Below are 14,636 nucleotides of genomic sequence, written 5' to 3' on the forward strand. Positions count from 1 at the left end.
ACTGTGCTTTAGTTACTTTATACCTTTGCATTTGAGTGATTTTTTTTTTGGGGTTTTTTAAAAATTTATTTTTGGCAACGTTGGGTCTTCGTTGCTGCGCACAGGCTTTCTCTAGTTGCAGTGAGCGGGGTCTACTCTTCCTTGCAGTGTGCGGGCTTCTCATTGCAGTGGCTTCTCTTGTTGTGGAGCACAGGCTCTGGGCACACGGGCTTCCGTAGTTGTGGCACATGGGCTCAGTAGTTGTGGTTCACGGGCTTAGTTGCTCTACGGCATGTGGGATCTTCCTGGACCAGGGCTTGAACCCGTGTCCTCTGCATTGGCAGGCAGATTCTTAACCACTGTACCACCAGGGAAGCCCATGACTGTCTTAACTTTAATACCCAGGCAGCAAGCACAGTGATCACTGGGCTGGTTCTGAAAAGAAACTCGCCTGGCTAAAGTACTATGGATACCTGTTGCTTAGTACATTCCAGTCAGCATAGAGCAGAGTTTCTCAGCCTCAGCACAATTGATGCTTTGGGCTGGATAATCCTTTGTTGTGGGGCTGTCCTGTGAATTGTAGGATGCTTAGGAGCATCCCTGGCCTCTACCTTCTAGGTGCCAGTAGCATGTCAGTTGTGACAACCAAAAATGTCTCCAGAGATTGGCAGATGTCCCGTTAGGGGCAAAATTTCCCCCAGTTGAGAACCACTGGCATAAGAACCAATGTTACCACCTTAGGTCAAACTTGAGTTTTCTTTCCCTGTCTTCTCTCTTCTATGGAAAGTTGCTTATGACCAGGGAAATTTTAGTGTATGTATACTCTATCTCAGGGTAACAAGTTGTTGGATAATTGGTTATATATACAAAATTATCAACTTGCTACCCACTTGCAATATTGCATATATAATGCTTTTAGTTAACTTTATGTAATGGTCTAATTAGAGTATATATAATTGGAAGTCTAATTTACAGTAAGACTGTTAGAATCTTTGTGATTAGGTATTTAGGGGAACATTAGAATGGCACCTCAAAATTTGCTTTTCCTGTACTATTTGTACTTAATTGGTGTTGCCTCTGTAATGTGCCCATCATCCTTTGCCAGAAGAGCATAAATATGCAAAATATCTGTTTGAAGAGGATTTGGTTTTTTTGTTCTGGGCTTTCAAAAAATGTTTTGTTTTGTTTTTAATTAGAAATGATAAAGTAGATTAAAGTAAAAGTCACCATTAAGTAGTAAGTAATAAGTAAATAAACTCATTGAACCTGTTTGCTATGCATATTTTTTTAATTAAACAATATCATGTAGATAATGTTCTTCAACCTTTTTTAAAACAGCGTAGTGTGGATATCTTTCAGTGCATACATGATTTTTTTATGTCTACATAGTGTTCGAGACAAAATTTTCCCTCTCTCCATGTTTTTTATGGAAGTAATCCAGTCCCATGGTTTCAAAAAATAAACTAATGGCCACGGCGGGCGAGAGCGAGCCGCGGCTGCCGCCCGGGCCCCAGGGTGATCTCAGGGGCCTGGGGCCCCGTGCGGCCGGCTCGGTAGCTTTTCCCTCCTGCCCCCCCGCACGCGGAGTCCTTCCTCCCCTGACGGGGTCTCCAGCTTAACCCAGACCAGAGGAGGCTTTTCTTTGGGTGGGGGACACGAAAGTGCATTGAGAATTTCTCAACTCGGGAAGCAGAAGTGCTGCTCCTAGGTTTTACAGGGAGTAAGGGGGGAGCAGTGAGTTCATGGATATTGAGTGATGATAATAGCTAACCTTTTTCCAAGCCCTCGCTGTGTGCCAGGCACTGTGCAGAGCAACTTGTGTGTCTCTTCTTTACTCCCGAAATGCCCCAATGAGGTTAAATTGACCAAAGCAATGGTTATGGAGAAGCCTAGTCCCCTGCTGGTCGGGCAGGAATTTGTGAGACAGTATTACACGCTGTTGAACCAGGCCTCAGACATGCTACACAGATTTTGTGGAAAGAACTCTTCTTATGTCCATGGGGGTTGGATTCAAATGGAAAGCCAGCAGATGCGGTCTATGGACAGAAAGAAATCCATAGGAAAGTGATGTCACAAAATTTCACCAATTGCCACACTAAGATCCGTCATGTCGATGCTCATGCCACCCTGAATGATGGTGTGGTGGTCCAGGTGATGGGCTTGTTCTCTAATAACCACCAGGCTTTGAGGAGATTCATGCAGACCTTTGTCCTTGCTCCTGAGGGCTCTGTTGCAAATAAGTTCTGTGTTCATAATATCTTCAGATAACCAAGATGAGGTCTTTGGTGGCTTTGTCACTGAGCCTCAGGAAGAATCTGAAGAAGTAGAGGAACCTGAAGAAAGACAGCAGACACCTGAGGTGGTACCTGATGATTCTGGAACTTTCTATGATCAAACTGTTAGCAATGACTTAGAAGAACATTTAGAAGAACTTGTTGCTGAACCAGAGCCTGATCCTGAACCAGAGCCAGAGCAAGAACCTGTGTCTGAAGTCCAAGAGGAAAAGTCTGAGCCAGTATTGGAAGAAACTGTTCCTGAAGATGCTCAGAAGAGTTCTCCAGCGCCTGCAGACATAGCCAGACAGTGCAGGAGGACTTGAGAACCTTTTCTTGGGCATCTGTGACCAGTAAGAACCTTCCACCCAGTGGAGCTGTTCCAGTTACTGGGATACCACCTCATGTTGTTAAAGTACCAGCTTCACAGCCTCGTCCAGAGTCTAAGCCTGAATCTCACATTCCACCGCAGAGGCCTCAGAGGGATCAAAGGGTGCGAGAACAGCGAATAAATGTTCCTCCCCAGAGGGGACCTAGACCAGTCTGTGAGGCTGGTGAGCAAGGTGACGTTGAACCCCGAAGAATCGTGAGACACCCTGACAGTCACCAACTCTTTATCGGCAACCTGCCTCATAAGGTGGACAAACCAGAGCTTAAAGATTTTTTTCAAAATTATGGGAATGTGGTGGAGCTGCGTATTAACAGTGGTGGGAAATTACCTAATTTTGGGTTCATTGTGTTTGATGATTCTGAACCTGTTCAGAAGGTGCTTAACAACAGGCCCATCATGTTCAGAGGTGAGGTCCGTCTGAATGTGGAAGAAAAGAAGACTCAAGCTGCCCGGGAAGGGGATCGCCGAGATTACCGCTTTTGGGGACCTGGAGGCCCTCGAGGTGGGCTGGGTGGTGGGGTGAGAGGCCCACCCCGTGGAGGCATGGTGCAGAAACCAGGATTTGGAGTGGGAACGGGCATTGCTCCAAGGCAGTGAATTGCTCTTCACCGATCTTCAGGCAGCAGTACAAACCCTAGCTCCCACAGAATGGTGATTTCTTCAGCCAACCTTTGGTATCTTGGAATCTGATCCTAGTCTATGATAAACTGCTTAAGTTTGTACAGTTCTGCATTTTGTGTTACTGGTGTGTGCTCCTTCCCCTCTCACCCCCCCCCCCACCTTTTAGTCCTTCACTTCCAGTTTTGTGGAATGATATTTTAGGAAAAATGGATTTTTAAAGAAGAAAAAAAAAAAGACTGCATTTCCTTGCTTTATTTGCATATACAGACTGGATTTTTTTTTTAACAGTTTCCCCAAAGGATTGTCTTGCTTATTACTGACATTTGGTATGTTTCATTCATTGGAATATTTTTTACTTATTTTCTACATTTTTCAAAAGCCTGTGAGAATTACAGGATTTGATAAACATTTTGAAGGCAGGAAGAACCCAAACTGTCTCTTCTTTGAGAGTCATGACTACCTTCTGCTGTGGAAAAATTGCCATTGGAAAAATTGACAATTTAGATTCTCTCTGGTATGGTTAAAAACTGAATAAAAGGTGTTAGTAGAGTTTTTCTTTGGATACGTGGTTGCAAAACAGTTCCAAAACCTGTTTTTACCATTGAAATTTAAACTGTAAGATAGGTTTTAAATGTCTAGAATGCAACTGATAAGCTTTTCTTGAACTGTTAGATTTTTTTTTTGAAGTAGAGTTTTTTCATGTTTAATTTGTATTTGTAAAAAAAAAAACCAAAAAGACCCCAAAAATTTTCAAAAATCTGAATAACACAAAACCGGAGCAAAACTGTTGTGCCTTCTATTTATCTTTGATTCCAGTCTTGGCAATTGTTTAAAGAAAAATAATAATAAAAAAAATAAACTTAGATTTGTTCTATTTAAAAAAATAAATAAAAATAAACTGTATAGGACTAATAATATACAAAAATTACTTAGTTTGCTTCATTTAAGACTTGAAGTGGGCAAGGATAGTACAGTGTCAGATGCAGTAGAAAAAACACTATAGCTGACATTCTAATTCTCTTGTAGACATAAGTGAACAAATTTGCTGAAATACAGAGCTTTCACACTTGTGAACTTTTATCCCCAGCATCCAATACAGTGTCTGGAACATAATAAGCTCTGATATATTTGTTGAATAAATGAAAAATAATATTTTGTCTAGGTTTGGAGTATATGTATTTGGTTTTCTTTCCAGGGTCCTGTAATGCCAGGGAGTCATTCAGTGGAAAGATTTGTGATAGAAGAGAATCTTCACTGCATCGTTAAGTCCCACTGGAAGGAAAGGAAGACTTGGTAAGATGCTTTTCATGGTACTTTTAGTAGAGTGGAGAAAAAGTAGCAATCTTGATGATTTAGTAAGAGCAAATGTACGTTAAGAGTAAGAAAATCTTCCTCTCTTCCTGATGCCCTGTCTTGCTAAGACCGATCTCTAGCTTTCTGGAGGCACTTCACCCTCAAATAGTACTTTCCTGGATGCTGTATAGTACTGTAGTGCTTTATAGTAATATGCATATGATGCCTGCTCTTTTGTATGGATATTTGCCATGTGCTCTGGACAACTTAACTTGAATGGCAAGCTGTTTTTGGTATGAATGTTGTGGGAATAAATGAATACTAATGGTTTTGCTGTTTCCTAGCAGTTAGACATCAAGCTTTGGAAAAGTTTATTTTTAATATTTTCTGAAACCTTGGAAAGTTTTGGTTTAGATCTTAAAATGGAAAGGAATATAGTATTTTGGGAATGGTCTACCTTATAAAACATTTTACGTTAGTAGATCTGAATATACTTCCTTACTATTATTACTTATATGCCTTTTTTTTTTTTTTTTTTGCGGTACGAGGGCTCACTGTTGTGGCCTCTCCAGTTGCGGAGCACAGGCTCCAGACGCGCAGGCTCAGCGGCCATGGCTCTCGGGCCCAGCCGCTCCTCAGCATGTGGGATCTTCCCAGATGGGGGCACGAACCCGTGTCCCCTGCATCGGCAGGCGGACTCTCAACCACTGCGCCACCAGGGAAGCCCACTTACACTCCTTTTGATCTTCTAAGGAGTTTTGCATGCATTAAAGAGTTTCCTTATGGTAGACAAAATAATCTGTGCTGTAGTTAAGTAACTGAAATCTAGAACATTTCAGAAAAAGATTTCCTTTATATCTACATACACTGTTTTTGAAACTGCTTATTTAGTTTTTCATATATCTGTGTATACTCATTAAACTTAAATTACACTTTTTATATAGTGCTGCACAGCTAGTGAGTTATCCTGGGAAGAACAAGATCCCCTTGAACTACCACATAGTTGAGGTATGCATTCCAAGTGGAGCTTGTTTTTAAGTTTCAGAATCTTTCTGTTGACTGTAAAGTGTAATCTACCCTTGGCCTTTTTGTTGTTCTTGCTACTTGGCAGGTGCCGAAAATTAATAGAGAAGAGAGGAAATTGCTTTCAATTTTGGAGCTCTGTTAGCCATGTTAGTAAAGAGAAAAGAGGAGGTTAAGCCCAGTGTACAAATGGAATTTTGAGTTGCCTATAATTTATTTATATATTGATAGTATATCTTCATTCATGAATAGTTATCATGGATAATGTAAGTTACCTCTAACTCTATCAATACATTGTCCACTTAACAGATGTATAAGAGGCTTAAATATTTTAAAATACTGTATTCTTTAGGCAGATAACCCATCTTTAACTGTGTTTATCTGGCCTCTTATTACTAGCATACCCCTGACTAGTGTATTATTTCCTGTATCACAGGGTAGGGATAAGTAGGAATCCTTATTTATTCTTAGAAATCAAAAGAGCCAGTTGTTTTGGAAGTGGAAAAAAATAGATAATGCTTTTGATTCCATATGAAGTCATACAGAAGGATGATACTAGTAGCGTAGTTGAACATCTTGTAGAGATTTATTTCCCAAAAAACAGTGTTTTCACTTGACCCAAACTGTCAATTGCATTATTCATTTATGTTAAAATACTCAAAGTGAGCATAATTATGTATCATTTGATTCACTTTTTATTCATACTATACCTATGTACTTCCTTAGAAATGCTGCATCTGTTCTCTTTATAGAACTTGAGAGTGTGGTTAGGCTATGAACTTGACTCAGTGACATGTCAGTTGAAATGCAAAACATAAGTCATATTTTTAAATGTGCAAAATGTGTAGAAATTCATACAAAAGTATGGGAGATGGGAGTGAGAAGAAGGAATGCAGACCAGGCTCTAGAAGTCGAGATAGATGGTCCACACATTATATAAGGAGGAAGGAAACAAGTTTGTGAACGAGAGCATGGCAAAAAAGTCTTGGAATACCAAGAATATAGTAACAGTGTAGAATGAGTTAATAACTATCTTCTGTTCCCATCCTCCGAGTCTACAAAGGACTTTTACTTCTTATAGGAATGAAACTCTGGTGGATCTGTGAGTCCCCAGTAAACTGTACCTCCCTGAATTAACTGATACTTCCAGAGTTGAAATTGGACAGTTCTCTGGAAGTATCAACTAAGCATTAATTTTTGCATATTCTTATTTGATTGAGTTATAGAGATAAGAAATCTTCATTACAGTATTCAATTGTAGATCTTTGTGTTTTAAAGAGCATAATTTTAAAGGTTAAAAAGTAATTTTTTTTTATTATGAATACCATAGAGTTAGACTTTAGAACATTGAGGTGTTTCTAATAGTAGAAGTGTGTAGATAGCTGTTGAATTGAGTTCTGACTTGTAATTCCTTTGTAGGTGATCTTTGCAGAGCTGTTTCAACTTCCAGCACCCCCTCACATTGATGTGATGTACACAACACTTCTCATTGAACTGTGTAAACTTCAGCCTGGCTCTCTACCCCAAGTTGTATCCTTTCCTTTGTTTTTAATGTACTCTCTTTGGCCTGACTTTAAGAGATTATTAAATATTTCTGCTTGTGGGTTTAAATCACTTCATGAAAACAGTTTGGCATTTCTTTAAAAGTTAAACATTACGTGTACTATACAATCCAGCCATTTTGCTCTGGAGTATTTACCCAAGAGAATAAATGTTCATAACTTTATTTGTAATAACCCAAAACTGGAAACAATCCAAATATCCATCAACAGAATGGATAAGCAAATTTTGTTACAGCTATACAGTGGAATACTACTCAGTAATAAAAAAAAAAAGGACAAATTTTCAATGCAGGCAGCAACATGAATGAATTGCAAAATAATTATATTGAATAAAAGGTGCCAAACAAATATGAATTCACACTATATGATACCATTTACACAAAATCCTAGAAAATGCAAAGTAATATAACGACAGCAGACCAATATTTGCTTGGGGGCATAAATGAGGGGCAAAAGGGAGAATGGATTACAAAAGAGCATGGGGAACTTTTGGAGATGATGTAAATGCTCATTATCTCGATTTCATGGGTGTATACAGATCAAATGTACATCACTGATACCTCAAAGATCAATTACTTGAAACAAAGCTCAGCATTATTAGTCATTATATAGACTTCTAAGAAATGTTATTTATTTTTTCTACCACAGCTTATTTTCAAGGAGAGTATAGTTTTCCTTATCCTGAAATTCACAGCTTGCACAGGCAACTGAAATGTTATACATGCGTTTGGACACGATGAATACTACATGCGTAGACAGGTATAGTAATTGCCTTATTTCTGTACTGAGTGTTAGCAGCTTCTTCTCCCTGTACTTTATAAAAGAATTTGATAAGGAAAACAATCACCTTTTTAAGAATTTCCAAGTTGGTTTTTCTTTCTTGCCTCCCACAAATAATCCTTTATATAATAAAACTTGTAATTGTTATAACATTACACTTTCTAGTTTAATTTTCAACATGAAATGATGCCCATACTGAGGTTTTCTTTAATTGCATTGTTTAGTTCTTTGGTATGGTTACACTTTTCCCTCTGTAATTGGGTAGGTAAGCTTTTAAAATAGGTTTTATGCTAACCCATATGTAGAAGCAGAGTCTAATACTGTATATTTATGTTTATATAATATGTAATTTTGTTTATGAATAGTATCTGCTTCTAAAATAATTAGCTACTATGTAACTACAGCTCCAAGACTCAGTTTATACAAAAGGCCATATTGGATTTTTATAGCTGTGGTAATTTCATGCCTGTTGTCATCTTCTGGGTGAGGTCTATTATGTACTACCTTTATTAGCTGGTGTTCTCTCTTCTGTCAGTTTTCCAAAGTAGATCAGGACAGATATTGAACATTTCCATAATCTGTCATGTCTGCTGTTCAAATGCGATATTTGAAAATTATCAGTAAAGGCTATCCTGTGTTGTTGACCTATTATCTTGAGTAATTGTGATGACTGAAATTATAGATACATGAGGGATGTGCTTTAAGAAGGTGTCTGCTGAGGTTTTTTTCCCAGTCTAATTAATAAACCATCAGTTGTGCTGGGCATCCCTATTATGCCATTCATTCAGCAAGTGTTCATTGGGCTCTTAAAAATTTCACGGTGTTATACAGTCTACTAAGGTGATCCCTATCTAGTCAGAGAGATCAGATGTGTTTTAAGGGAAAAGGGGGCTTTGATGGTATATTTTGTTGTTTGTGGTGAAAGGGTGTGGTATGATGATGAGAGACTACTTTGGCTCGTCCGTTTATAAAACGTTTTTAATCTTTTTTATTTTTGCACCTCACACCTCTGTTTCGTTGTCAGTTAAATGGGGAAAATAATACATTCCTCAGAAGTTATTGTGAGAATTAAATTATATAAACATATATAAGGTACTTGATATAAAACAGGCACTTGAATCATATCAATTATTCACTTAAAAAGGATAGCACTGTTAGGAGTGAGATGGGGGACTGTTACTTTTTGAAGTAGAAGGTGAGTTACAGGATTTGCACAGAAAAGGGTAACTGGTAGGAGAAAATACAGCTGTAGGTAGGGGGAAATCGGGTTTTGTCTGAAGGATTATGTAAGTTCCTGTTATAAATTGCAACCATTCATCCTTTTCTGTCCCCCCACCCCACTTCTCTGTATAGGTTTATTAATTGGTTTTCCCATCATCTAAGTAACTTCCAGTTCCGTTGGAGCTGGGAAGATTGGTAAGCAGTGTTATGTATATTATATCTTTCTTCTCTCTACAGTCTGCCATTTTTTAAAAAAAGTTAATATTTAAAACTATAATATAAAAGCAATCTTCTTCACAGTCTGAAAGATTTAGGGTTTTTTTGGTATGTATATAAATGTAATAATTTAGGTAGAAGGGAACTATTTGTAGCTAAGTACAAGTTAGGTATAGCTGCAGATCATGTGTAAGAACTTACAAAACTATATTTCCTCATTAGGTCAGATTGTCTTACTCAAGATCCAGAAAGTCCCAAACCAAAGTTTGTAAGAGAAGTTCTAGAAAAATGTATGAGGTAAGTTCTTTGTGTTTTCTCCTTGGCTTAGGTCTTCTAATTTCTGTGGGGGTATTTTTCCCTTCTCTGCATTTGTGATGTATGTCTAGAATATTATTTTTAAAATCCAAGTACCTACCTCTCTTCCCTTTCAGTTTGTAATCAAGATTTAGGCTGAAAAACTTGGGCAACCATGCCATCTGGATTCTATGTGAATTAAGCCAATAAGGTTTTTTTGTCAAATAGACTTTGAAATAATTTCAGATTTCAGGAAAATTGCCAAAATAGAGCTCTGTATAGTGTTCATCTAGATTCCCTAGTTAACATTTTACTACATTTGTTCTAATGTCCTAGTCCTTTTTCCCTCTCTGTGTATGTAATCTACCCTTTATATTGGTCTTTTTCTGAACCCTTTGAAAACAAGTTGCAGATATGATGTCCAAGCATCCTTTAATGGTCGGTTGTATATTTCCTCAAAACAAAAACACTCCCCTACATGACCAGCATACAGCTCTCCAAATCAGGAAATGAGCTCTGATACAGTAATACCACTATACGATCCACAGATGCTGCTGAAATTTTGCTAACCATCCCAACAATGTCTTTTCCCTTTCTGGTCCAGAATTCTTGGATAGAACGTGTGTAGCATTTAGTTGTCATTTTCTTCAGTCAATCTTTTTTTTTTTTTTTTTTTTGGCAGTACGCGGGCCTCTCACTGTTGTGGCCTCTCCCATTGCGGAGCACAGGCTCCAGACATGCAGGCTCAGTGGCCATGGCTCACGGGCCCAGCCGCTCCGCGGCATATGGGATCTTCCCAGACCAGGGCACGAACCCATGTCCCCTGCATCGGCAGGCGGACTCTCAACCACTGCGCCACCAGGGAAGCCCTCTTCAGTCAATCTTGAACAGCTGTTATTCTTTATCTTTCATGTCCTTGTCAGTTTTAAAGAATGTAGGCCTTACTTTGTTGTGTTGCCTTGATGGCGCCCTCATGACTCAAGTCTTGCATTGTCCCACCACTAGAGATGTTAACCTTGATTACATGGCCATGTCAGGCTTCTCTAACTTAAATTCACCATTTTTTCCCTTTGTAGTTGATTAATATTTTGTGGGAAATACTCTGAGGTTACATCCTGTTCTTTATCAGACCTCCACTGACAACTTGTACTTTTATCTGTCACCACTGTGGTAATTGCCAAGTGATGATTCTCTTTGTCTATTATTTTTTCTACATTTATTAGTTGGCATTCTACTGTAAGAAAGAGCTTTCCTTTTTCACCCATTTATTAATTCCTGTGTTTATATATCAGTAGGGACTATTTCATTCACTGGGTTCTAATTCATTACTGTCTTTATTAATTATGATGCTCAGATTGTCCCTGATTTGTCCATTGGGAGTCCCTTGTGGCTCCTGTGTCCATTTTTTTTTCTTCTTTAATGTCCGCCTCCATTCATTGAGCATTTCCTTATTTCTGGCACAAGATATTCCAGGCTTATCTTGTGTTTCCTTGCCCCTTTCCTGGAATCATCTATTTATTCAAGGAGTCCGAGTTTCTTTTAGTGGAGCATGGCACTTAGGAAGCAAGGTCTGGACACTTGATGTGCTTGTTACTATTGGGGTGTCATTGGTTCTAGGCCCTCTGGATGGACAAGGGTAGTGAATATATTTCCACACACACACACACATCTGTAACTATTTTTATATCCACTTAGATGTGTGTATCCCTCCAATTCCAACCAAACATCTCATTTTTTTCCTAGCCTTCCCCTTTGCCATGATTTGTAAATACCTTTGCAGGCATTAAGAAACCTGGTTCCCATTAGCCTCAATAAGTATTTATTTGCTGCAATATAACCCAACCAAGTCTCCCAACCATACAAACGGTTTCCTCTACCTCATCCCACCCCACCATCACCACCCCACATACCTGGCCTCCAGGCTTGTGGACCCAGTGGCCCACACCTAGTGCAAACCAGTAAGTTTTGAAGAAGGCCTGAGTTCTCGTGCTGGCCTAGACAACAGTTTAAAAGACTTGTTGTCCTCTTTTATTTCTTGGTTGTCAGCTGAGTCCGGGGTGTTGGAGATTGTGACCTTCTGGGTAAGTTGGATGTTACTGAAGAATGGAACTGATGAATGATATTTTCTGAGGCTCTTATTTGTATTGTAGGTTGTCTTACCATCAGCGTATATTAGATATTGTCCCTCCTACCTTCTCAGCTCTATGTCCTGCAAACCCAACCTGCATTTACAAGTATGGAGATGAAAGTAGCAGTAAGTAATAAAACAAATCCTGTTTTTAAAAGGTACTAATGCAAGTATTCTCTTAAGTCGGTTATCTAAGGTGGAGAAAGTGAACTTTTTCTCTTCTTGGGTTTATATTTTCTGTTTGAAAGGTGATTTCTCACTAACCTCTATTGTTTTATTTGCTATCATTTTGAAGGTTTATTATGATTTACTTAGTTATTACTGGCTTGTTACTTTTTTCTTTTAATATTGTTTATAATGTTATATCCATGACATTATTTTAAATGTTGCTAAGTATAGCAAGATGAATTTATAGCCAGAACTTAATAGAATGAAAATACGTTTGTCATGGCAATGGAGATTACTCGAACTGATTAATATCTGGTAACAGTTCAGGTGCACATAGACTGTATTTTGACCAGCAGTATGCCGCCAGAAGTAAATTCTTGAACATGCTTTTCTTACTTTTTGGTCACATCATTTCTGAGGTTGCACTATAAATCGAGGGGGGGGCTATATAATTTGATATGCCATTTTGTGCTTTACACTTAATGAAGGTAAGGTTGTACATTGGTGAGCACTGGTAGAGAGTTAGGTGTGGAGTTTCCAAGTTAGTCTTTTCACATGGCACTGAACACAGCTCCTCCATGAGCCTTCCAGTTCGTGTTGTGTAGCAGTTCTTTGCATCTTGAAACTCACTCCTCTCCCTTGCCTTCTCATATTGTACCCCTGGTTCTCCACCTGCACCTCAGACTACACCTGTTTTCCTTGAAATAAACTCAGTTGGTTCCAATGCTAAGTACATTTCCTATGTTACAATGTCACGTATTCCTTAAAACAACTCTGAGAAATAGGTATGTTTATTTTACAAATTTTACAATGAGGAAATGGCTTCAAAGAGCCAGAGTGAGATTGCTTTGAGTGGTAAAGCCCAGAGTCAGATACTGAGCAGCCCTGCTCTTGACCACTGTCTTTTCCTGAAAAAGCAAAGCTTGATGTGGTACTTGTAAGTGCCAAGTTTTGATTTCTGTTTTGTACTGGCTCAGAGAACCATAAGGTACAGTCTTTGATATCAAAGAGTTCAGACTTTTGTTGAACACTGAGCTTTCTTTTTTTCCATAGAAATAGCCTAACACTTAAGGCCCTCTTGTCATTCCTACTTTATGATTTGTCAGTTCTTCTCAAACTAACCTCCACTCCAGCCAGGCCCACTTCCTTTTTTATTTCTTCTATGCTTTCTTGCGTTTGCCTTTGTGCCATTATCCCATTCTAGAAAGCCCTTTCTCTTCTGATTCCTGTTCTCTTTCCAGGGTCTAGCCCAAGCTCCAGTCTTTTAAATATTTTTTAACGCAAGCCAGTTTTGTGTTGCTCTCTGGCTACTTCTTATGTGAATATCTTGGTTTTCCACCTAGAATGTAGACGTCACAGTGGCAGAGGATTCTGTTTTTCTTCACGTATTTTCTCTCCCACTTTCAAGAAAAGCACACAGCACATGTGACCTGTTGTAATTGACTTTATTCATTCCAAGTGCTTAGTAACTCATATTCTACATCAGAATTTTTTGTTACCTCTTTGTCTACCTTACATTAAAAGTAGTTGTTCTGGTGACGCCATACAGTATATCAGTATATACTAGTACAATATAATACAGTAAGGACTCAACAGGTATTAACCACCAGTAAACATGTGGAGTCAAAGCACATGAGCATCTGGCTTACACATATTCAAGTGTGTGGACTCAGCAGAAGAGAAAAGCAAAAAATCTGTCTTAAGTTGGCAGCCTTCACGTTGTTCAAACCCAAATTTAGTTTCCACTGTCTTAGGGAAAGGGAGGAGGAAGGGTACATTGACCAAAATCAAAGAGAATACATTGATTCTCAGCTTACGGAGGCCTAGGGATTTGAGGACTGTCAAAGGACAGCTGCAGCTGTGTCCCCTCACCCTCATCCCTGAGGAAGATCAGTACCCCTCATACTCTGAATTTCAGTTAGCTCTGTGTTAAGGAAGTATCGGGGCAAGAATTACCTCTTATGCTTTATTTTAGGTGAAAAAACCATTGCCCTATTAAATGAAACTTTCACATGTGGTTATCTTTATACAGAATATTGATCTTAGGAGAAAGAGTACTCTATTTTCAAAGAAAATAATTTTTTTTTAAGGTTTCTCAGTTATTTAACTAATTGCAACAATAGTCTTAAAACCTGGTCTACTCTCCTCCCCATTCTGTGCTTAGACTCTCTTCCTGGACATTCGGTTGCCCTCTGTTTAGCTGTTGCCTTTAAAAGTAAAGCAACCAATGATGAAATCTTCAGCATTCTGAAAGATGTACCAAATCCTAACCAGGATGACGATGATGGTAAGGGAATTAAATATTTCTTGAATGGAACTCTGTATGGGCCATGTTAAAAGTATAAACATAATTTTCTTAAATCTCATGGGATACTCATAAAGCAATATATTTGTTTGGCCTGTCCAGCCTGACCATTGTTCCCAGAACCCAGCTATCTTCTCCCTTAAACATTCCCTCTTTTCACTTTAGAGAGTTTCCTGCCCAGAAAGACTTGGTATATTATAAAGTTGGATTTTCTCTCCAAATTAAACTATAAGTTTATCATCAACAGATAAGACAAAAAGAATGAGAGGGACTTGCTTTATGTCGTATTAAAACATCTTGAAAATTACAATAACTAAAACAAAAAAATCAGTAAAAGAGATGAAAAGTCTACTGGGACAACTAGGTTAACCATTTGTTGGGG

The 14,636-nt window shown here is 38.6% G+C and overlaps 1 protein-coding gene, 1 long non-coding RNA gene and 1 pseudogene across 4 annotated transcripts in view; 2 read left to right on the top strand and 1 right to left on the bottom strand.

Annotated features, from left to right (window-relative positions):
* Positions 1–14,636, bottom strand: part of LOC125964736 (uncharacterized) — a 169,158-nt gene that overhangs the window by 60,837 nt on the left and 93,685 nt on the right. The window lies entirely within an intron of this gene.
* The window catches only part of NCBP1 (nuclear cap binding protein subunit 1), a 44,906-nt gene that overhangs the window by 21,067 nt on the left and 9,203 nt on the right, over positions 1–14,636 (top strand). For all 3 annotated transcript variants that reach the window (XM_033431162.2, XM_049711135.1, XM_033431165.2), the window contains 8 exons: positions 4,460–4,557; positions 5,502–5,565; positions 7,000–7,110; positions 7,837–7,901; positions 9,276–9,338; positions 9,582–9,656; positions 11,804–11,907; positions 14,114–14,236. In XM_033431162.2, coding sequence (XP_033287053.1) covers positions 4,460–4,557; positions 5,502–5,565; positions 7,000–7,110; positions 7,837–7,901; positions 9,276–9,338; positions 9,582–9,656; positions 11,804–11,907; positions 14,114–14,236 — 703 coding nt within the window. The remainder of the gene's footprint in view (positions 1–4,459; positions 4,558–5,501; positions 5,566–6,999; positions 7,111–7,836; positions 7,902–9,275; positions 9,339–9,581; positions 9,657–11,803; positions 11,908–14,113; positions 14,237–14,636) is intronic.
* LOC101284086 (ras GTPase-activating protein-binding protein 1-like) lies at positions 1,726–3,404 on the top strand (annotated as a pseudogene).

The sequence above is a fragment of the Orcinus orca genome, chromosome 6, assembly GCF_937001465.1.
Source record: "Orcinus orca chromosome 6, mOrcOrc1.1, whole genome shotgun sequence".
NCBI classification, from domain to species: Eukaryota; Metazoa; Chordata; class Mammalia; order Artiodactyla; family Delphinidae; genus Orcinus; species Orcinus orca.